Below are 25,225 nucleotides of genomic sequence, written 5' to 3'. Positions count from 1 at the left end.
AATTTTTATTTAAATATGAAATAAATGGCTAATAGATATAAATATAGGGTTGTTTTAACAAAATATAAACTTATGGGTCAATTTTTTTATATAAAAAATCTCAAATCTTGATATGAAATTCACATATCATATTTTTTGAAGAATATGAGATTTCATCTCATTATATGAAATCCTAAAATGAAATTCGCATGAAATCACATATCTAAACGTTGATTCTATCTCACATTTTATATCATAATATAATATCGCATGGTCAAACGCCTTCTATAATAAGATTGGTAACTTTTGAGAGTTGTGTTAAAATCACTTCGTTCAAAATCCTTCAAATTCACCTGAAATTTCCTATGCTTTTTGCTGCCTTTTAATCATAAACACATGTTTTTGTCCTTACATCAGACATGACAAAATTTGTCACGTTTTAATTCTCAAAATTTAGTTTAATTAATTTTTTAAAATGAGTTTAACTTATATTTTAAAAATTAAAATTGTACTATATCCTCCTATATAAAATACTTCATTTGCAGACTCAATAATTATTGCAGTTCTCTCTCTTTAAATGAATTTCATTGATCTAGATAAAATAATTTATGCATATTTAAGAATTTACCAGTAGTATTTATTGAGAGTGTTGAAGCATTCAATTTAAACTTATCGTTACCACATATTTTCATGTGTTTGTACTGAGCGATGCACCATGGTTCATGTTTCCCGTAATTTAATTTAATTTTGAAAATTAGTTAAATTTATTTTTGAAAAATATAACATGACAATTAAAAGTAGATGAGGAGAGTACTTTGTTATTTCACAAAATCAATACATAAATGACATTACTTCCTATTTTACCTTTGAGAGTTATTTGCCTTCAACATATAATTTGATCAACATAAAAAAATTAAATAATTAATTAACGTTTATTGATTAATTTAATTAATTAAAATATATTATTTTATTATTCATTTATAAAAAAATAACATAAAAAGATATTTAAAAAAGACAGAACTTACCAGGTTTATTAAATGGCGTAAATTCTCAAATGAAATAGGAACGGAAGGAGTAGTAAATTAGTTGAAATTCAATTAACTAGTATATCATTTTATTTTATTTTTAAATTAAAAGCCCCAAAAGGCATTAATAAATAAACAGGGAATAATACAAAAGTTGTAGGCCCAAAAGTGACCTCTCTTACCAAACAAAAACAGATGAAAAATTTAGTATATCATTTATTTCACTGACAACATCAATTTTATTTTATTTTTTTAATCAATTTTTATGTCCGATGACCATTTTATTTTTATTTTATATTAGAAATAAATAGGCAAATGCCCAGTCTGTACCTGACAGCATGAAAAATCATATATTCATCTTGTAAAACAAAATTCAAAATATTTGTGGATCTAAGTTACGGGATTCGAGGAACCTTGTCATCTTTTTCGAAATACTAAATTATATTAGAATACTTTTACTATTTTTTATTTTTTATTTTTTTTCGTAATGTTCGGAGTCCATATTAGAGCTCTGATTAAATTTGAATCGCACATTGCAAGATTTATTTAGAAATGACGCTCCCAACNAAAAAATTAACGTTTATTGATTAATTTAATTAATTAAAATAAATTATTTTATTATTCATTTATAAAAAAATAACATAAAAAGATATTTAAAAAAGACAGAACTTACCAGGTTTATTAAATGGCGTAAATTCTCAAATGAAATAGGAACGGAAGGAGTAGTAAATTAGTTGAAATTCAATTAACTAGTATATCATTTATTTCACTGACAACTTTATATTAGAAATAAATAGGCCAAGGCCCAGTCTGTACCTGACAGCATGAAAAATCAATATTCATCTTGTAAAACAAAATTCAAAATATGTGTGGATCTAAGTTACGGGATTCACATATCATCTTTTTCGAAATACTAAAAAAATATTAGAATATTTTTACTAATTTTTATTTTTTCTTTTTCCTCATAATGTTTGGAGTCCATATTAGAGCTTTGATTAAATTTGAATCGCACATTGCAAGATTTATTTAGAAATGACGCTTCCAACAAGATTTTTTTCAAACCTAAGATTCAAATTTGAGATATCTAGTTAAGGGCGAAACAGTCTCAGTAATATTATAAAAGCATCAGTGAATAAGCTTGGTATCAACGTGTTAGTTTATTGTCATTAAGTTCATACTTAAGGACTAAATTTGGGTTTTTCAGCATTTCTGCAACATGTTTCTTAATTGACCCAATTACATAAATGTTATCAATGCTTAAAAAAGAAAAAAAAATGGTTATCATACTTTGGGGCAGTTTATTTGTAAGAGTGAAACTCAAAGAATTGAGGGGTACAAGTGGTGGAGCATGTTATTATTAATATTTTTATTTTTTTTATTTTAACTTGATACAAAATTTTAAAAAGCAAAATAAAAAATTGAATTTTATGGTAGAAATCTTGTGACTTTAAACATGTGATGTGGAACTTTAATGTATAAAAAGTCCAAAATATCTTCTAATTTTGTGAACTTAAATATGTGATGTGAAAATTGAAATTAATTAATAGTTATAAAAAGAGCAAAGTACATTTTTATAATCCGACTAATAAAAATAAACAAATTGAAACAAAAGGAATACATCTACAAAGTTGTTCCCTGTGATCTATTGTTTAAAAAATTTAAAGTATATAATGAAAAGGGGATCAATTCACCTAACACAATATTGATGTAAATATTCAAATTACTTCAACGTAGGGGCTGTTCATGGTTCAGAATTTAGATTGGTTATTAGTTAAAATTAAAATTAAATTAATTTAATCGGTTTTTAAATTTTTAAAACAAATCAAATTAAATGAAAAAATAACCATCGATTTGGTTATTGACGGTTTGGTTTGATTTTTTTGGTTTGAAAATAATATTTTTGTTAATGGCATATGCATCTCAATAGACATAAACACTTAGTACATGAACAATCCAGAAGAAAGTTGACCATCTGATTTGGGTAGGATAGATAAAAACTAAAGTAATGGATCTTGATGGACTTGGACTCGGGGGTTGTTTGGTAGCTGGATAAATCCAAAGATAATACATGAATAACTTGGTTATTCATGTATTAATTTTGTACCATATTTGATTTGCAAATAGAATAAAAGTTATTCATGTATTAATTTATACAAAGTTTGGTTGGTAGATTTTTAAATGTTATATAAAAGTTATTCATGTATTATTTTTATACGGTGTTTGGTTGCGTTTTTTGTAATCTTACATAACTTATAAGGGAATCTATATATAATTTATGTGGGATTAAAGGTGAAATAAGTTATGTGACATTAGTTATACATGTATTAAAATGATAAATTACATATTCACCCATATAAATTTTCTTTAAAATTTATATTAATCTTCAACAAATTAAATAATTAGTACACTATATTTTTTTTTTCCTTCAGTTTTTTGTCTTGCTAATTGTTTAATTACTTTTAGTTTTTTATTCATTTAAATTCTTGTTAATTGTCTTCTTTGGCGGCAAGGTAGTGACTATTAATTGTAATTAATTTCTTTACTTAGTTTCTCTACAGCGCACTGTCAATGCAAGTTTTAATGTCAATGCAAGTTTTAATTTTTTTTAGTTATTTGTTATTTATTTAAGCTAAATTTCTTATTGCTTAATTGTGTTAAATTGTTGGTATTTATTTAATCTTAACGTATTATTTATATAGTTGATTATTTTAATGGGTATAATAAATATTAGCTCACTAATTATTTTTGAAATTAAGAAAAAAAGAATTAACTCACTAATGTATTGTAATCTTTATATAGCAATACCTAAAATGATACATGTATAACTAAACTTTGCATAACTAATACATACTTAACTAATATCCACATTACTAATACTTGTATAACTCTATCCAGCTACCTAACGATAGTGTTTTAATGGTTGGTGTCACGCTCCAAGGCTACCCCCTTGACATAACACGGGCCCTATGATCACGAGTGACTCCAAGCTAACCCTGTGTTTGGCGTATATCAAGCATACTAAGAATAACTGAATAAAACATGTACTATGCGGAAGCTAAAATAATAGATAACTGGAAAATAGGGAATACCCAACTAGTCTGTATGCATAAACCATACTAAGAGTTTAATAGTAACTGAAAGATTAACTTAACAATTCAAGCTGATTCTACTACTATGTCTGAAAAGCCTCTAATTGAGTTGAGTTGCTGGGACATGCCCACAGCTAACTCTAACAAAACTGAATAAAAAGACTAAAATGAAAAGCACGTCTATTGTCCTCGAAGTATGAGGACTCACCACTGAAGCTACTGAAATGCGGACCGAGAATCGATGTAAGCGCGATCTGGATATTGAATACATTAACCTACATACATCATGAAATGATGTAAGGCAGAGTATGTGTCAGTACTTGGAATATACTGAGCATGTAGATATAGATACTAAGTTGAACAAATATATATAAGCTGAACAAAGCATAACTGAGCAAGAATGTAAATACTGAAGCATAACTGAAAAGCTTAGGTAAATGCAATGACTAAGTACTAATCATAAAAGTAACATGCTGAAGCATATACTGAAAACCTAATCAAATGCACTAAGAGTCTGACTGTAGGAGCTATTATTAACCGACATAAACCACGTGAGCTAAACGTGGAGTCTGATGTATATACCCCATCGAGAGAACCCAATATACCTTGATAGGGGTATAAAGGCATGACTAGCGTGATCACTAAATCTGATGCCCAACTGAAGGGACTTATACTCCTACGGGGGCACGTAGTTCTGGAACTATGAGGGTACGTTGAACCCTAGTCCAATTCGGTGCTAAGTCTACTCCCAACTGAATATGTATATGACACAACTGTAACTGAAATACTGAATAACTCAAAATACTAACATGCAATCTGGGAATACAATATTTATATACTGATTAATAATGTAACATTCGAAATATGGAGCATTATTATCTGATTGACTGACCTAGCAAGTGTAATTCATGAACTAAGAGAATCCACACAAACTATGATTTTGAGTTTTATACAAGGAATTATGCAAACTTTCCAAGAACAAGAAATTTTGATTTAGGATACTATAACAGCTAAATCACAGTAAATAGCCAAAGCTTTTAGAAACCCTAGGTCTAAACAAGATATGGGGAATCAAGGAACTGATTGAATTCTAGAAACCTAGTGGATGAAAGGAACTCACTAGTGAAATCTCACATACCTGGTGACGAAATCTAAGGAGAAATTCTTTGGATTTTGTGGCTGAACTTTGAAGAACATTGTTGCTTGTTCTTAGGAGGTTTGTTTGACTTTTCTCTTCTTTTTGCTCTAAGTTTGGACGATTTTTGGAGAATGAGGGTTCTGGGTATGTCTGACTAAGTTATTAGGCTTAAACTGAGTAAAATGACGTAGTTTACGACATACTTTAAATGCCTAACACATAGGAAAAAGGACCAAAACGAACCTGACTTAGATCTGGCGAGTGTCACCTACAACAGGACTGACGTGCCGTCGTTTGACCTACCAACCGTCGTTAGGAGTCGTCGGTTATACTCTGCCCGACACGGCTTCACTAAAATGAGCATAACTTTTTACTCCGAGCTTAGATTTTAGCAAATTCTGTGGCGTTGAAAAGAGGATTCAATTATATATCTTTCATTTGATAGGTCATAGGTCACCTAATTAATTTTGTGCTAAAAGATATGACCACTTGTAGTTGACCCAACATCAATTTTCCTCTAATTGGCTGCTGACCCTCACTTGCGGTCAGACCTACAGTTCATAGGTCCAACCACGGACCGTGGGTGGGATCAGACACTATAAAAATTTGGACCCCAACGACGGACCCCATGCACCTACGGTTCGTGGGTCGGACCGTGAACCACGACAATAGATCTCATCTTTAGATTCTGAAATTCCCCTAAGTCTGGGATTGAACCACGGGACCCCACCTACGGTCTGTGGTTCTACCTACGATTTGTGGTTCTATCTATGGTTCGTGGGTGGTTTCTGTTGGTTCTGACATTAGATTCTGAAAAGCTGCATTTTCTATTTTCTCGAGTCCGAGGTGTGACAGTTGGGCTAAAATTTAAGTGTTGAACTTGAGAAAATGATAAAGTTAAGGATTTAAGTTAATTAAAAATTAACAAAATATTTCTATTTTATTTATAAATAATATATAAATAATTATAAAATTTACATATATAATTTCTCGGTTTGATTTTGTTATTTTTGCGGTTTATTTCCTAGTAAAATAAAAATCAAATCAAATAATATCGATTTTCAAAATTTAAAACCAAATCAAATCAAATCAAATCACATTAAATATCAAAATTTTAATCGATTTAGTTCAAATTACAATTCAATTTAATTTTTAAACCATAACCATGAACAACCCTACTTACATGCTTCTAAGCAAGTAGAATTTTATGTGTGCACTTTGTTTAATATATTTCAATTTTAAGTTGGACCTTATATGAATTTATTAGATGGCATTTGCTCTAAAGTTCGCAAGTAAAAATGAATTGTACCATTAGGGGTCATTTGGTACGGGAGTAAAATAGATAAAGTGTTAGTGAAAACTTACAAGATAACAAAAAATACAAGATTACAATTGAAAATAAAAATGAAGAAATAAATCTCTTCAGTCTGAGGCGCGGATATCTCGTTCTCTTTAAGGGGATTCAAGCCCATTGCAACAAATGTTTTCACCGGTCCAACAGTAGTTCTTCTTGACTTGTCCCCTCTAGGATACAACAGCCTAATCACAATATATAACTCAACAACTCTGGACAAGAGTTGAGTCCACAGCTCCACAAAAAAGAACACCTCCCTTCAACTAATAAGAACTCTCTTTCTGACAAACTTTATGCACTCTATATTTTTCTTGTGTGTATTGTATATGCCAAACCAAATGAAGACCACCACTATTTATACTAGAAGAAGTCTTCCTAGCAATGAATAGGAAGATAATGGTGTAGTAAAATAGTGAAGATAATGGCTTAGGAGTTACATAGGTTACAAGGTGTCAAGGAGGAATAAAGAGTAAGAAGTAATGGGATAAAAAAGCTAACAGCCACTAACGGCTGAACCTGCTGCAATTGCACCAAGGAATTAGTAACATATGCAATTACTCTATGGAGTAATGCACCAACTTAATGGTCCAAACGGCAGCAAAAGAATTTCCATTAACTCCCACCATACTACAACAAATGAAGGTCAACCAATGCATATTCTAATGCAATAATGAATAGAGGGAGTAATGACTGACTTAGGGGCAAACGATCAATGCTAAAATGTAACATTCTTATAATAATAAAATGCCCCTACACTAACATAAAGTTAGTATCATGAATTGAGATATTTAATGAAATTAATTATTTCACTACAGTACAAATTAGATGAATAATTTTGAGACTAACTAATACAACTAATCAAACTAAAGATAAAATAATCATATACATTCTCATACCAAACAACCCATTAATACATTCAATCTGGATTTATTGAAATTGTGCTTACACGGACATGTTACATCTAGTATTAACAAGATAAGTTGGTGGTTGGTTATGTGGCAAGAAAGACCTTGCCAAATCTAAAACAAGTCTTAGATACAAGTCTGTCTCTAAAATAATATGTTAGCTTTATTATAATTAGAACAAAGTTAAATTTTAAAAAATTCTCTTTTTACGCTTAATGAAATTATTTATCATTATTATTTTAGATCTCGAATAGTTTTAATATTATTATTTTTTTGAAAAATATAGTATCAAATAAAATAGTGACACATCATATGAGACTTGAGAAAGTACTATGTTGGAACAAAAGATCACATGAAAGTTGTCATTCCATTAGATACATAAAGATTTTGTTATGTTACGTATTTGGATTGTAAAATAGTCAGAAGCAAAAGGGAGTTGAGTTCTGTTCACTGTTCATTTCAGCTTATAAAGCAGAAAACACTCATTGACCAAAAGTACCTTCATTTTTATTTTTTGCACAAAGTTAAAGAGAAACTGGTATTCCCTCCGTGATCTAAATAAGTATTTTCTCTGTTTTAAAAATAATGATTTAATTTGACTTGGAACGGAGTTTAAGTAAAGAAAGAATACTTTTTAATCACATGGTTTTAAATTAAAGTTATGTCAAATGCTTCAAAATACTCTTTAATCTTGTGGCCTTAAATATGTCATGTAGAAAGTTGAAGTTAAAGTGTTGTCAAAAAAGGAAAGGAGTCATTCTTTTTTAAACAGACTAAAAAGGAAACTAAGTCATTCTTTTTTAAACGAAATGAGTAATAGATATTTGATTGATCATAAATCACCTTATTAAGAGTAAATAAACATTTTAAAGTTAAATTGTTACATAGTATATAAATTTGTTGCTTCCTCCGTCTATTTTAATTTGTCATGATTTTCTTTTTTAGAGTCAAACTATAAGAACTATAACTAACATTTTACGATGTTTTTTTTTCCATCATATTGATACGGAAAAAATTTGGAATTTATAGTGATTTTCATATAGTTTTTGATATCTAAATTTTTTGTTTAAAATATCAAATTAATGTAATTTTATTTTATTTTATAAATTAATCAAATTGATTTCTGAAAAACATAATCTAACAAATAAAAATAAACGAAGAGAATATTTTTTTTAAACCGACTAAAACGAAAAATACAATACGTTGAAGCAGCAGTGTTTTATTTGTTTGGCAGACACACGTTACGTAACAAACAAAAAAAGATGCTCATTTTATGTCTAATAGTGAAAATGCATGTGCCTATCAACCTCTCAATTTGATTCATTGCTAGTAAGACTTCGATACAAAGATAATAGATAATCTTGTACCCATGGTACGTTATAATTATGTTTTCCACTATTTATTTGATTGAATACTACTAACATATTGTCTTAATTAAGCTAGTTGAATTCCAATAAAGAATTTCTTTAGAAATAATTTGTCTTTTATTTTTATGTAGATTTGTTTTTTGTTATTAATGTGAATATTAACAAAGAACAAACAACCAATACACCTAACTCCTAAGGGAGCATCTAATTTCATAACCATCTACTAAGAAAGGTGTTACGAGAAGTCAGGCTTCTAAAAGCAGACTAGTTACAAATGATTCTATGAATCAAATCATTATAACTCCGAGCGGTGTGCGGTAAGTTAAACCGAAGACAAATTGCTCAAAAGCGAGTGACTTGTCTATTTTGATTAGGTGAGAAAACAAGTGGTCCTTTATGCATTAAATGAAAAGAAAGTAACTCTTTTAACTTCGAATTCTCTACGATATGGACAAATATTCCTTATATATTCAAGCTCCAGGCTATGTAAAAACCAACGTAGCCAGGTCCATAACATATCGAAAGGTGTTAATTTTGGAAAAAGAACATTAGAAAAGACAAATTGTAGAAAAAACAGCATTGGAAAAGACAAACGAAGAGTATATATTATCATAGTAATATATATGAGTCAAATGAATATATTGTGAAAGTGTGACCTCACAATCTTATGAATATAAAGGGACAATTATAATTATCTTATATTATAAAATATGAACACTTCTCATAGACTTGGAATTTAACAATCTACCTTTGAGAAAACTTGCTTTGCCGACTTGTTCTGTCATTCATCTTTTCATATATGTTCACAATTAAGTGTCACCTATTACTTATGAAATATGAGGACATAAATATATATGATTAAATAAGTTGAAAGTTGAAATAGAACTTTTTATTTGTAAAAGAACATAAGTTATTTATAAATTGTCTGTTTAATAATTACCAAGTCTATGTAATTATAAGTTTATCCAATTAAAATTTTATTTAATAAACTTTGTATGTAAATATACATTTACTATACGATATATTTATAAAATAGGTTACTTTAGCTTCTTTTTTTTAAGTTTTGATTGTGTCGACTTTGTCCTATTTGGTTGGCACCTTTCGTGCAGTTTAGATCCCAATATTGATAGGGACAATTATAGCCTCCCACTGCATTTGTTACTTTGTGTTTAAATAATGTTTGTTTCAATCTTCGATTGTTTGGAGCAACAAATGTGTAATCTTATTTTGATCAAATGTGTGAACAAATTTAATCAATCTTACCTAATATATATTTCCTCGTCGCATTTTATGTGATTTTTTTTTTCTTTTGATTTGTTTTAATAATAATGTTATCTTATTATAATTGAAAATAATTTAACTATAAAACTCTCTTTTTACGTTTGATGATATAATTTACGGTCACACAAATATCTAAAAAAAAATAAAAAATTATACCACTTTTTTTTCTCTTAAATATTGTGTCGTTGCATAAAATGAGACGAAGGGATTATGTCACAAAAGAGGTGTGGGGAGGTCAAAAAAGGAATTCAACATGCTTGATGTCATAGGGGTATTTTTGGAATTACATTCTTTGTTTTCTGTTGAACTGTCACTGTTTGGTATATGGTTTTTTTCAGTATGTTAACCCAAAAATGAAGATTCTTTCCTTTTAATTTCCATAGCACTCTTGTTTTGATAATTAATTGAGTTGAGGTCACATTTTGTAACCTACTTTGAACTACTATTTTTTAAAACAATATAAATAAATACATTTGTACATTTTTTTGTTGTTGTAAATTTAGTGTGAGGTCATTCATGTACTCTCAAATTTATTTTATTCTTATACTGAAAGGTCAGTTTTATACTTCCTTTGTCTACTCTATTTATTCATGGTACTAAAAAGTGAATGTAAATAGCCATAATAATTTTTCCCAAATATGATCATACATGTAAAATGTCCATAATATCCTTATTTGGAATTTTGTATTCCAGTAGTATTTGTTTTACCCAACACAAAAACAAAAGAATTTTTCCTCTTTCCCCACACTCTTTGAATTGCTAAACAAACAAGGGAAAAAGACGTGATATACCCTTTAACGTTGTCATCTGGAGCTAATAAGTCCCTCGTTATGAAATTGACTCTTATATATACTTATTGCTACACAAACAGTTCACATATATCTCTACCGTTACAAAATGAGCCCACATATACCCTTTATTTAACGAAAGTGAAAAAATTAGTTTTAAATTTATATTTTTGACTTTAAATTTAAAAAAAATCATGTAGGGTCTAGCAAAGTTCAAGGTATATTTTAATCTTTTTCATACATATATTTTTTTTTTTGACATCTTTGATTATCATTATACAAGTTTCTTATTCTTATTTTATTTTTTTTCTTTCATTCCTTAGTGTAAAGAAAAAAAAAATTAAAACTAACTTTTTTGTAGCTATATTATATTTTAAAACTATTTTTCGATTATATTGTTATTTTAGTTTTTTGTATTTGAAAAAAAAAATTGGATCATCTATAATAAATTTTATAAGAAAAATAGTGAAACATAAATAAATTTGAGAGTACATTAAACTGTAAAACAAGAATTCTTAATAACTTTTAAGTGTGTTTAGACCTGGTATGAATTTTAAAAATTAAAAAGCATTTTAAAATTTTATGTTTTGAATTAAGAATATGATAAACATACTAAAAAAACTTTTAATTTTATAATTCTAAATATGTCATATAAAAAGTTAAAATTAAAAATTATCTAACAAAAAAATTCTTTTAAAAGTAAACTTAAAAGAAAAATAAAATAAAAAAATTAAAACAAATGGAATAAGACTCTTTATATTCCAAAGCCTTGTTATCAACCCTTTATTATATTAAGCAAACCTTTTTATAGAAATCATTATAAACAAACAGTTTTTCTAGAGTCGTTTTCTTGTCTTGGTCCATCTTTTTGAAAAGGTTCAAATATGACATTCATTCTTTTTTTAAAAAAAGACTCATTTATATCATATGTTTAAAATTTGCTTATTTATGTCATTTTCATTTGAGAAAAATGGTGATTCATGTCATTATTTGTTAACTGAAATGGTATAGACAAACCAAACTTTAAATGGATGACATAAATGAGTCTTTTCTCAAAGTTCGATAACATATTTAAGCCTTATTCTATTATAAAAATAAATTAATTACTGACGTGGCCGAATCATAATTGATCACATGTAAAAATGATTTTGCAAAACTGAAACTTTTGCCAGTTAACAAACAATGACATGTATAATTCTTTTTTTTCTCAAAAAATATATATATATATGAGTCAAACTTTAAACATATAACATAAATAAGCTTTTCTGAAATTCAATAACATATTTAAGTCTTTTCTTTTCAATCAAATTATTTTTGACAATCTTTCAAAATTTGAAACTAGTATCCAAAATGATTACTCCATCTATCCTAATTTACGTGTTATCCTTCTTTTTATCCCTAAAGAAATTGCTCTTTTTATTTGATAATTATTTAATAATATTATCCTCATTTATTTTAATATTTTATTAGCTAAAAGTATATAGTAGTATTTAAATAATTTTAATAAATATATAAAATAAAAAGAATTTTCATATTTAAATTTAATAATCAATTAAACGATATCACATAAATGGAACAAAAATAGCATTTGTAACTTTTCAGAGTTGTGTATCACTATTATTCAGATTCACCTGAATTTTCCCATGCAATAGCAAGCTTTTTGTTGTCTTTAATCATAGACACCTTTTTCCCGTAACATCAGACATGGCAATAATTGTCCCATTTTAATTCTCAATATTTAATTTGATTAATTTTTAAAATAAGATTAATGCTTTAAAAAAATTGTATTTAAAAATTATATATATAAAGTTTTAACTTTCACACGATTACTTTCTCAAAATCAATTACGACAATCTCATGACTTTTGGTACTAATTATACTTGGTCTTCACTATCTATTTTTATCTTTGAATTTTTTTTCTGATAGATACGTTAGACTAGGAAAAAAGGAATAAAACAAAAAAATGAGAATATTCTGTAATTTAATGATTAAAAAAAAAATAAAAAAAATAATAAGTATATATATATATATATATATATATTAAGTTTGAAAATATTGAAGAATAAGCACTTCGAGCCCTAGGTATGAAAAAATCATGTTGGAAGTGTCACCCCCAAATAGTCCCTGTGCGATCTGAATTTGACCGGAGCTCTATGAACTCCGAGTAGGAAATTAAAAAAAACAATTATTCCTGTTCTCTCCCTTTAAATGAATTTCATTGATATAAATAAAATAATGTATGCATATCCAGGAATTTACCAATTAAAAATATTAAACTTTGGGAGTATTGAAGCATTAAACTTAAACTTATCGTTACCACATATTTTCACGTGTTTGTATCGACCGACGCACCATGTGTCCTTCTATGTTTTTATTACTTTTCGAGCCTAATTTGGCTACCAACGTATATATATCACGTTTATATTTTAATAGTCAAATTATTTAAATTTTAATTAATATTAGAATATTTAATTTTATGATATTTATATTAGAAGATTGTAATTTATAGAGTAGTTTAAATATCTACTTTTTTAATTTAGAAATATTAAATTAGTCTAATTAAATTTTATTTTAAAAAGTAAAAATTAACTTTCAAAAAGTGAAATATAGTAGTAATTAGTTTGGGACGAAGAGAGTAGTATTGTAACCAACTAACCATAAAGAAGTATGGTAGGATAAATAAGAAGTTATTCGAGTCTAAGAAATGAAAAAAAATAAACTTCTGCTAAAATATATTTATTTCTACCATATTAAATAAATAGAATTTTAAATTTAACTCAATTTCAAAAATTAATTTTCAAAATTATATAAAACCAAAAACTTTTGTTCTTATTAATTTGAAATTTTAATATTCTTTACGCGCTCAGAACTGAACATATATAGCGTGTTGACCTCAATAAACCTTTTACCACTAGCCAATTTTCAGCAGGCCATTGTGGTCCATAATATCATATTATTGTGACAAATATCCCACAAATTTCTATTAAAAAAAAAGTACTGCATTATTAAAATGACAGCACACGTTCAATTTTAGTTTTTCCGCAAGATGTCTATTTTTAAAATAATAAAAGGGTATGATATACTCTCTAATTTTGTAATTTAGAGTACATTATCATTTATTATAAAAATAACTCACATATACTTTACACTCATACAAATGACCCATATTACTTTTTTGTCTAACAAGAATGAAATTTTTTTTAAAACTTTTTTTCTAAAAAAGTTTTTGTCTTTTCTTATTTTGATGATCAAATTTATTTTTCACCCATATTTTTTGTAAAATTTATCATAGATGTCCAATTAAATTGCAATATAGCTTCAAAATTTAATTTGAATTATTTTTACTACTTTTTCCATTCACTTTTTTTCCCTCATATTTTTCCACTAAAAATGAAAGAAAAAAAATTAAATAAGAGTAAAAAAAAATTAAAATAATGATAAGCAAATAGATCTATAAGGGAGATACTCAAATTAGGCGTTGAATCAAAAAAGTAAAAAAAAAAAAAAACATGTGTGGAGAAATATCAAATATACCTAGAACTTTGCTAGAAGGATTATATATATTCCTATGCAATTTTTTTAAAATTAATGTTTTCACTTCTATTGAATGAAAAAAGTATATGTAAACCACTTTTATAACAATATGAATATATATAAAAACTACTTTTGTAATGATAAAAATATATATGAACCTTTTTTTATAATAAAAATATATCTGCTCTAAATCCCAAAATTTTTATAGCAAAGAAATTTCTTATGTTATAAACTCGATTTGAGCCAAATTTCTGAGGTCCTACCACAGAAAAAGAAGAAGACAGTTTAACTTAAAAATCTTTCCCAAAATTAAGATTTTTTATATATTCAAATTAATGGTGTAAAATATTAACAAAGCCATATACAACTTGGTTCAAAATATAACCTTGGATCAGGATAGCAACAAAAAAAAAATACATATATATATATATTCAGTGAAATTTTATAATTATAATATAAAAATATTAAAATATACATATTTTACAATTATTTTATGGATAAAGATTAATAAATGTTACTATTTTTGTCCACTTTAAATTGTCATAGTTTCTTTTTTTTAGAATTAAAATATAAAAATTTTAACTAACATTTTATGATGTATTGTTTCATCATATTGATACGCAAAAAAATGTAATTTAAAGTAATTTTTGAATTTTTTTTTTGATTTAAAATATCAAATTAAAGTAATTAATTTAACTTTTAAAAATTAATTTAATTAATTTTTAAAAAGCATAATATGACAATTAAAAATGAAAAAAAGGAAGTAAATATTTAGGAATATAATGATTTATCAAACACTTCACTCTTGATCAAAGAGCTTCTGATTTTGGACCTCTATCTCAGTGAAAAAATATTTATTATAATGTATGGTCAAACACCTAATAGGCTTGAAAGAGAAACTACTTTTGGACCAGTCTTTTGCTGTAGTCCACAGACTCTTCAATTTTCAGCAGACATGCCATCTTCTTTATTTGTACTGACATATTACTCCCTCCGTCCTTTTTTAAATGTCATTTTCTCTTTTAGAGTTAAACGATAGGAATATGACTAACATTTTAAAATGTATTTTTTTATTATATTGATATAATTTGCAATTTATAGTATTTTCTGTATAGTTTTTGAATATCTAAAATTTTATTTTAAAATATTGAATTAATGTAATTTAATTTAGCTTTGAAAATTAATCAAATTGACTCGCAAAAAAACGCAACGTGACAACTAAAAAAAAACAGAGGAGGGAGTGCATTAAAATGACCTACAACAAAAAATTAAAGTGATCAACTAAAAAAATAAAGCAATTAACCTAAAACAATAGGAAAACACATGGATAATGAAACCTTTTTTTTTTATTTGTGTGTGTATGTTCAGTGTATATAAGTTAAAATTTAAATGGGTTCATTACTAATTAGTAGCACTTGGGATGTGTTTGGTAGGAAAGGAGAAAACTCACGAAAAATATTTTTATTTGATGTTTGACTAGTAAAAAGAAAAAATTATCTCTAACATTTAGGCATAATTTGGGCAAATACTATGACATCGAATTCGGACCCTCTCCTTTTGACAAGGATTCAAATCCAATCTTGATCCTGGCTCGACATCTAAACTGACCCCAACATAGACACGAGATACGACTATGACCTCAACCACAACCGCAACCTTAACTAAGAACTTGATCCTCATTAAGATCCTAATCTAATCCTAAAGCGGGACCCGACAATCGATCCCACCTACAACATACCCGCTACCTGACGCCGACTCGAGACCTAACACAACCTTGATTCCTGACCTTATCCCCCAACCCCGACTCGATATCAGAGGACCCAATTTTGACCTGCGACAAACTTTCACCCCCGATTTGTGACCTCAATTCGAAACCCGACTCCAAACCCCGATACGACTTCGTACCTGACCTAGGACCCTAATCCTGACTTCGTACCTGACCTAGGACCCTAATCATGACTTCGATTCTAGACATATTCTCGACTCAGACTTAGGACCTAACACTGATCTCGATTATAGACCCAACTCCCGACCGTGACTCACGACAACGACCTGATCCAGATCTCGACCTTGACTTAAGACTTGGGGTCTAACTCTCGACCCTACCCCTCATCCTGCCTTGGGATTCGATTTAATCCTGACCCAAATCCAAACCCTCGAGTTTGACTCCCCATCTCTGATCCAAGACCCAGTTCCTATCGAACATCTGACTTCCGACCTCGATTTGGTACCCAGTTACCAGCCTTTATGCAGACTTTAGGCTCAACTTTGACCTTGAGCCAGAATCCTAACTTGACCTTGACCCTAACTTGGGGGTGGGATCATAAGTTAGGTCCTTGATCGGGATTTGAAGTCAGAGTCAAGATCGGATCTTGGGTCAATATTGGAACTCGTATCTTCGATTTGAGGTCATGTCTTGAGTCCCTAGTCAAAAGTTGTGTTTCGTGATGAGGTCAGGGTCAGGGTCGAAGCTTGGGTCAGTGGTAGGACTCACGTCTTAGGTTGAGGCCAGGTATCGAGTCCTTGATCGTGAATTATAATTTATATCGGGGTTAGCTTGAATGATGAAGTTGAAAGAGAGTTTTGATTATTTTTTTACTTTCTTAGAAAATTCTTTTTTCCCATATATTAGATGAAACTGGGTCCACTTGATTTTCCTACCCCAAAACATTTAAACCTACTACTAGACATGAGAAAATTGAAACCAAACACACCCCTAGTATTTTATAGAATGTCAATTTTGATTCAACATGTTGTACACTTTTTTACCATTATACAACTACCGTTTAATCATTACTGTAATTCGGTTAAATAGTAGCAAAGGTATTTGCTTGGTACAGCTCCATCACATGTTTGTCTTAAATATACATTTGGCCCTACTTGCCAAAACTTTTCTTTTTTTTTTATTCATTTTCCAATGCAGTTAAAACAATACTTACTTCCATCGAGAGGCGGATCCACCCTAGTGCATCCGTTAATATCGGAGAAAATCATGTATATATATGTATATTTTTTCTAAAAAATTGATAGAAATTATGATTTGATTAACAGTGCACCTATAAGAAACATAAGAGTGTCATTGTAATATTTGTAAAAGTTTGAGGAATCACCCATGAGACCTAAGTTTGAATCCAAATTGAATACTATTTCATTACTCTTATTTTAAGTTTATCTTAAAATTCATATTTGAGCTAAATATTGATGCATCCGAAGTATTCAAATATCAGATTCACCTACTTATTATATATCATCTAGAAGGGCTAAAAATGTGAGATAATCGATGCAGACTAATAAATGCTCACTGCGTGAATTTATGGTACCCTTAATTACTATGGTATAATATAATAATAACCAACCATCTTCTATGGTAAAAAAAAGTACCTAGTTTGTCTGTTTCTACAATTGTTTTTAATTTTAGCACCATGCGTCAATCTCATCTCCCAACCCGTAAAAGATGCTATTTCTCAACTTTGTGATTTCACCGGCTTCTTTCTTGATCAGAGATTTTGAATTCAAGTTCTGAATATGAATTTTTTTGTATTGAAAGTCTCATGCTTAAATAAATTTTATAATGTGCGATTCAAATTTAATTAAAATTTTAATAGAGACACCAAATATCAAATAAAAATCCCACCAAAAAAAATTGTGATTCCACAAGAGGTGATAAGTGATTCGAGCAAAAAATAATCATTTTCTTTTTATATTGGTAGAAAAAATAATATGTTAAATTTAATTTATATTATAATTACACATAATTTTAATAGAAAGGAAATATTACAAATATGTCATGTGTCTTATTATAGACCTATTTATTTTCTTATGGAAAGAAATCATATTGTTTTTTTTTTTATTCTTTTATAAAAAAGATTCTTTACTCTCTTATTAGAAATAATAAGTTAATTATTAAATATTTTTATTATAATGCTGGACGGAGAGAAAAAATAGATATTTGCATGTGGACACAAGTAATCTTGAGCGGCTAACTATTATGATATATAAAGAATCTTGAAGATGCCAAACCATATACATAGTTTTTTTTTCTCTTCATGCCAAGTTCGTGAATGAGAGAAAATTAGTTACTTATCTTGTTTTGTGTTTTACATATATAGTTTTGTTCTTGAGACTTGTGAGCTAAAATTTTAGTCATGGGGCCTAATTCTTGGCTTACATCTCTTAGTTGTTCTGTTTCTTCTATTCAATCTTTAGATAATTCATCTTTTTTCTCTCTTGTTTTAACTTGGTTTAAGTTCATTTTTCTTTCACCATGTCCTCAGAGGATTCTGTTATCTTCTGTTGATCTGTTTTTCTTGTTTGTGTTACTCATATTAGGTGTTAAAAAGTTGTGTTCAAGATTTATCAAGAAAGAAAATTCTCTTGATAAACCTCTTTTAGGGGATGAGAGGCCTAAATTTAGGGTTACTTTTTGGTTCTATGGATCTTTACTTGTGACAACTGTTTTAGCTATAAGTTATAGTGTTTTATGCATATTAGCCTTTACTAAGGGTGTTCAGTCAGGATGGGAAATGGCAGAGGCTTATTTCAGATTGATTCATGCTGTAACTTATTTTGCTATTTTAGTTGTGATTGTACACGAGAAGAGATTTGCTGCTGTTTCTCATCCCATGGCACTTCGTGTGTATTGGGGGATGAGTTATGTTATAGTGTTTCTCTTTGCTATTACTGCTATTATTCGTCTTCTTTTTTTTACTGGAAATGTTTTGAGAATGGATGATATAGTTGTATTGGCTAGTCTTCCTTTGTATGTGTATCTTGTTGTTGTTTCGATAAGAGGATCATCTGGGATTTGTCAAGAAGATGGTGTTGTGGGGAACGGTGATGAATTGGATTCTAATGTAAGTGGATATGGAACAGCTTCGCTGTTTTCTAAGGCAGTGTGGAATTGGATGAATCCATTGCTTAGTAAAGGATATAAATCCCCTTTGAAGTTAGATGAAGTGCCTTCACTCCCACCTGATTTTCGAGCGGAAAAAATGGAGGAATTTTTCGAAAAGAAGTGGCCTAAGTCAGGTGAAAATGTGAAGTATCCTGTACTAACGACATTGATCCGATGTTTCTGGAAAGATCTTGTTATAATTAGTTTACTTGCTATAGTACAGTTGGTTGTTATGTATGTTGGACCAGTTCTTATTCAAAGTTTCATTAGATTTACTTCTGGGGATAGATCAAATCCTTCTGAGGGGTATTATCTAGTGTTGATTCTATTGACTTCCAAAGTACTTGAAGTTCTTAGTTCACATCACTTCAGTTTCCTATCTGAGATACTTGGAATGAAGATTCGATCATCCATTATCACTACTATATACAAGAAAGGGCTGAGATTGACTTGTTCATCTAGACAAGCTCATGGTGTTGGACAAATAGTGAATTATATGGCTGTTGATTCCCAACAGCTATCGGACATGATGTTACAGCTGCATTCTCTATGGATGGTGCCATTACAAATTGTAGCTTCATTACTTCTCATGTACTATTACTTGGGTGTTTCGATGTTCGCTGCACTTATTTTAATAGTTGTAACTTTGATCAGTACATTATGGATGACGAGCACAAGCAATCAGTACCAATACCACTTGACGGTTAAGCGTGATTTAAGGATGAAGGTAATAAATGAACTGTTAGGGAACATGCGTGTCATTAAGTTTCAGGCATGGGAAGAACACTTCAAAGAAAAAATTCTGTCTTTACGTAATCAGGAATTCAAATGGCTTAGTAAGTTCATATACTTGGTTGCTTGCAACTTGTCATTACTGTGGAGTATGACGCAGATCATATCAGCGTTTACGTTTGGAGCTGCAATCTTTTTCAAAAACCCTTTAGATGCTGCTACTGTATTCACAGCAACAACAGTTTTCAGAATTTTACAGGATCCTATCAGAAACTTCCCTCAGTGCCTTATGTCAATTTCACAAGCCATGGTATCTCTAGGTAGGTTAGATGGATATATGACAAGCCGTGAATTGGATTCTAATGTTGTCGAAAGACAACAAGGCTGTAATGGCAGGATTGCAGTGGAGGTTAAAGATGGGATGTTTTCATGGGAAGATGATGGTGATCAAATTGTTCTGAAAGACATAAATCTTGAAGTTCGAAAGGGGGAACTTGCTGCAATTGTTGGAATGGTTGGATCAGGAAAGTCTTCTTTGTTGGCATCAATTCTTGGTGAACTTCATAAAATATCGGGAGAGGTAAAATCACCTTTTTTTTTATACTTGACATGCTAATATTGGTGATCACTGAGAATTTGATTTTGCTTTTGTGATTTTCTCAAGCATTTCCAATTTTGTTTTATCAATCTCTTTTGCACTGGTAACTTCACAGTGATTCTGCAGCAAGCAAACAAATTGAGTTTGGGCGGGTTAAGACTGACGAGACAATTTCCTTATATGTTGTCATCCATTGAAATATATCCGAGTGCTTAATTATTACTGCCAGTCTGTTGTAGCTTCTAACAGTTGTCTTACCATACAGGTCAGAGTCTGTGGAAGCACTGCTTATGTTGCCCAAACTTCATGGATACAAAACTCTACTATTCAAGAGAACATCTTGTTTGGTTCACCAATGAACAACAAAAGATACAAAGATGTACTACGGGTTTGTTCTTTGGAGAAGGACTTGGAAATTCTGGAACATGGAGACCAAACTGAGATAGGAGAACGAGGAATCAACCTCAGCGGAGGTCAGAAGCAGAGGATACAACTCGCAAGAGCAGTATATCAGGATCGTGATGTCTATCTTCTAGATGATATATTTAGCGCTGTTGATGCTCAAACTGGATCAGAAATATTTAAGGTCACTCCAATTGATATGCTACAGCTTTTGAGGGTTTTAGTCATGCATCTGAGAAAAAGGAATAGGAAAATGATTGTATCAGCAAGCTGTTGTTTTTCTTGTATAGTAAAATCTTTGAATGAGGAAAAAATATACTATGCAACTGATATCAATCTGTGCAGGAATGTGTAAGGGGAGCTTTGAAGGATAAGACTGTTGTTCTTGTCACTCACCAAGTTGACTTCCTTCACAATGCAGATCTTATATTGGTAAGCACCACATTGACTTACTTTGCATAGCAACTCAACAAGGTTATCGAAGGCTTTAGTATTTCGTTTATATAGTAAGAATATGATGAACAAATTATCACTACAATTGAAAGATTTCTATTATGAATATGCATCTTTTACAAAAGATGATGATTGTCATTTCTATTTTTTTAACGAAGAAGTTGCATTCGAATTTCGAAATGTCAAACCTCATTATTTTCTATATCAACAGGTGATGAGAGATGGTCAGATTGTGCAGTCTGGGAAATATGATGAGCTTTTAAAATCGGGTATGGATTTTGGTGATCTTGTTGCTGCCCATGAGAACTCAATGGAGCTCGTGGAAAGTAGCACTGAAGCTTCTGGTGAATGCCTCCCGCAATCATCACCAAAATCACCTCATCCACTAACCCCAAAGTCATCCCAGAAAGCTCAAGTGGTAGCCAATGGTGGAAGCAGTTCTTTAGACCAACAACCAAAGGGTAGTTCCAAGCTTATCAAAGACGAGGAAAGAGAAACTGGTCATGTCAGTTTTGATGTCTACAAGCAGTACCTCACTGAGGCTTTTGGATGGTGGGGAGTAGTTGCTGTAGTAATCATTTCTTTATTTTGGCAAGCGGCCACTATGTCGAGTGACTATTGGTTGGCATATGAGACCTCAAAGGACCATGCATGGAATCCTTCTCTATTTATAGATGTTTACTCAATCATAGCTGGCATGTGTTGCATTTTTGTGATTGTCAGATCATTTCTTGTCGCATTTTTGGGTCTCAAAACAGCTCAACGTTTGTTCGATCAAATTATCAATAGCATACTGCATGCTCCGATGTCATTCTTTGACACTACTCCATCAGGAAGAATATTAAGTCGAGTACGGTATCTTCCTTCGCCAGATTCTGATTTATGACAAGTATAGAATCTTGCTTCACTGATCTAATGGATGATTTTGATTTTTCAGGTATCAACTGATCAGGCATATGTTGACTTTATGATTCCATTGTTTCTAAGTATAGTGTTTCTGATGTACTTTACAGTGATTGGCATGCTGTTTATAACATTCCAGAGTGCTTGGCCAACTATCTTCCTTATAGTCCCCCTAATCTGGCTCAATTTCTGGTACCGGGTAAGATAACTTCTGATTGGAGTGCCATTGTCTCTACTGCTATTGGATAATTCCATCTTCCTCAACCTCATTTCATTACCGTTCATTCTATAGTTAGCTACACTTGACAAAGTTTGCATTGAATGTCTTAGCTAGTTTCTTTTAACTGCCACCAGGATATGCTGCATCACCAATAGTGTTATATGTTTATGCTAGATGCAGTTCCAATATACATGATATAACCTAAGAGGTAAAATATTACACGAATACATCAAGCTACACTGATCATTGGAAGGCCTAGGAGACACCAATTTCTAATTTCTTGTGGTATAGCACATGAAACATTCTAATGAAACTAAACTGTTCATCATTTAAAGAATGATAAGGTCATGCAGACATAAAAGAAGATAAAGTCATTCAGATATAATTGCAGTAGGTTCCTACTATTGCATATGTACTAATTTCCTTTTCCTTGTTTTCATCTGGCGTACAGAGATACTACATTGCGTCCTCGCGTGAATTTACCAGGCTTGGTTCAATCACCAAAGCTCCAATCCTCCATCACTTCTCTGAAACTGTATCAGGGATCATGACTGTACGCTGCTTTGGGAAGGAAGATATGTTCTTCCAAGGAAATGTTGACAGAGTCAATGCTAATCTACGGATGGATTTCCACAGCAATGCATCAAATGAGTGGCTAGGTCTTCGCCTAGAGTTTATTGGTAGTATTTTGATCTGCGTTGCCACCATTTTCATGGTCTTGCTGCCAAGCTTTGTTATCCCACCAGGTGAAATTCTTAGATCATCTTTGGTTTGACTTCATTGACAATGAAATAATGTGGACACTTGTTCTTATAATTAAGATAAACTCTCCATGTCCTGACTCCTGGTATTGATATAAATGAGTTTCAGAAGTATAGAAAATAAAGTTCAGTAAATATAGATTAAGATAAACTGCTGAGAATTATAATACATTGATCATAAATTTCTCTATTGCTAATTGATTGAATCATTTTATCTGTCATCAGAATATGTTGGATTGGCACTATCCTATGGACTGCCTCTAAATAGTGTGCTCTTTTGGGCCGTATACATGAGCTGTATGGTTGAGAACAGAATGGTTTCAGTTGAAAGGATAAAGCAGTTCATAAGAATACCATCAGAAGCTTCATGGAGGATAGCAAATTGTCTTCCATCTGTAGATTGGCCATATCATGGTGATATTGAGATCAATAACTTGCAGGTGATACTAGCATGACTACCTAAGTTTTTTAGTTCATGAATCATTTTCGAGCTTCTTTGTCTTGTCATAGACCCTTTAGGTCTCTCCTGCCTCTGAATAGAACTATATGCGTCTTCCTTGCAGGTTCGGTACAGGTTTAATACACCACTGGTTCTGAAAGGAATCTCTCTTAGAATTAATGGAGGAGATAAAATTGGCATTGTTGGCCGGACTGGAAGTGGGAAGTCCACTCTAATACAAGTTTTGTTTAGGATAGTGGAACCTTCAGCTGGAACCATTATAATTGATGGTGTTGACATTTGCAAGCTCGGACTTCATGATCTTAGATCACGCTTTGGTATCATCCCTCAAGAACCAATTCTATTTCAAGGGACAGTGAGAAGCAACATTGATCCGCTAGAAATGTATTCAGATGATGAAATATGGAGGGTATGTAAAGAATTTTCATCTAATCATATCATCATATCTTTTAGAATTTCCGCCTTTTCTTTAACTCTTTTTTTGTTGTATCTATAGAGTCTTGAACGCTGCCAATTAAAAGATGTTGTAGCAGCAAAGGCTGAGAAACTTGATTCCCCAGTGGTAGAAAGTGGAGACAACTGGAGTGTTGGACAAAGGCAGCTCCTTTGCTTAGGGAGAGTCATGCTCAAGAATAGTAAAATTCTTTTCATGGATGAAGCAACAGCTTCTGTTGATTCTCAAACTGATGCTGTCATCCAGGGGATTATCCGCGAGGACTTTGCAAACTGCACTATTATCACCATTGCTCACCGAATACCAACCGTGATAGACTGTGATCGTGTTCTTGTTGTAGATGATGGTAAGTCGAACACTAGAGAATATGTACACAGATGATTCATTTTACTCATGTCTTAAACGTATGCATACTTGATGATGTGGGGTTGTGGTTTTTTGACAGGATGGGCAAAGGAATATGAGAGACCAAGTACATTACTTGAAAGGCCATCGCTGTTTGCGTCGTTGGTTCAAGAGTACTCCAACAGATCAACAGGTGTATGAATAAAAATTACCTACACTCCTGGGATGTTTGAGTCCAATTAACAATAAGTGACATGATGATATTTCCTTTGTCAACATTCCCCTTTTTGTAGTCTAATAGCTTTTAGATGAGTGATTATGCAACATCATATTTTTTCTCAAGTATGTGTTACTCCTTTGTTACTGTAAAGGGGATCTGTGCTTAATGGTGTCTCCAAATCAACTCCTAACACATTCCACTAGCACAAAATATGCGTTTGTGCAACAAGTGTAGTATGAATACAATATAAATCATGATAGCGCGTTCTTCACCTTGTATAAATGTTACCCTTATATACATCACAATTAATTAGTTAGTTACAA

The 25,225-nt window shown here is 30.6% G+C and overlaps 2 protein-coding genes across 2 annotated transcripts in view; one reads left to right on the top strand and one right to left on the bottom strand.

Annotated features, from left to right (window-relative positions):
* LOC125858923 (uncharacterized protein At4g15545) overlaps positions 1-25,225 on the bottom strand; it is a 954,564-nt gene that overhangs the window by 677,938 nt on the left and 251,401 nt on the right. The window lies entirely within an intron of this gene.
* On the top strand, positions 18,577-25,049 carry LOC125858761 (ABC transporter C family member 14-like). The gene is made up of 10 exons (XM_049538569.1): positions 18,577-20,666; positions 20,950-21,270; positions 21,432-21,518; positions 21,751-22,389; positions 22,477-22,641; positions 23,114-23,408; positions 23,649-23,863; positions 23,987-24,292; positions 24,380-24,683; positions 24,783-25,049. The coding sequence occupies exons 1-10, from the start codon at positions 18,606-18,608 to the stop codon at positions 24,881-24,883; spliced, it is 4,494 nt and encodes a 1,497-aa protein (XP_049394526.1). The 5' UTR covers positions 18,577-18,605; the 3' UTR covers positions 24,884-25,049.

Source organism: Solanum stenotomum, chromosome 1 (assembly GCF_019186545.1).
Source record: "Solanum stenotomum isolate F172 chromosome 1, ASM1918654v1, whole genome shotgun sequence".
Lineage (NCBI taxonomy): Eukaryota > Viridiplantae > Streptophyta > Magnoliopsida > Solanales > Solanaceae > Solanum > Solanum stenotomum.
Note: the sequence above shows the minus strand (reverse complement) of the source record. Positions and strands in the feature narration are given on the sequence as shown.

Excerpts from the sequence above, each read along its gene's own strand:
- LOC125858761 (XM_049538569.1), top strand. The coding sequence starts at position 18,606 with ATGGGGCCTAATTCTTGGCTTACATCTCTTAGTTGTTCTGTTTCTTCT. Across the intron at positions 23,409-23,648 it reads AAGCTTTGTTATCCCACCAG|AATATGTTGGATTGGCACTA; the intron begins GTGAAATTCTTA and ends ATCTGTCATCAG. Across the intron at positions 24,684-24,782 it reads TGTTCTTGTTGTAGATGATG|GATGGGCAAAGGAATATGAG; the intron begins GTAAGTCGAACA and ends GTTTTTTGACAG.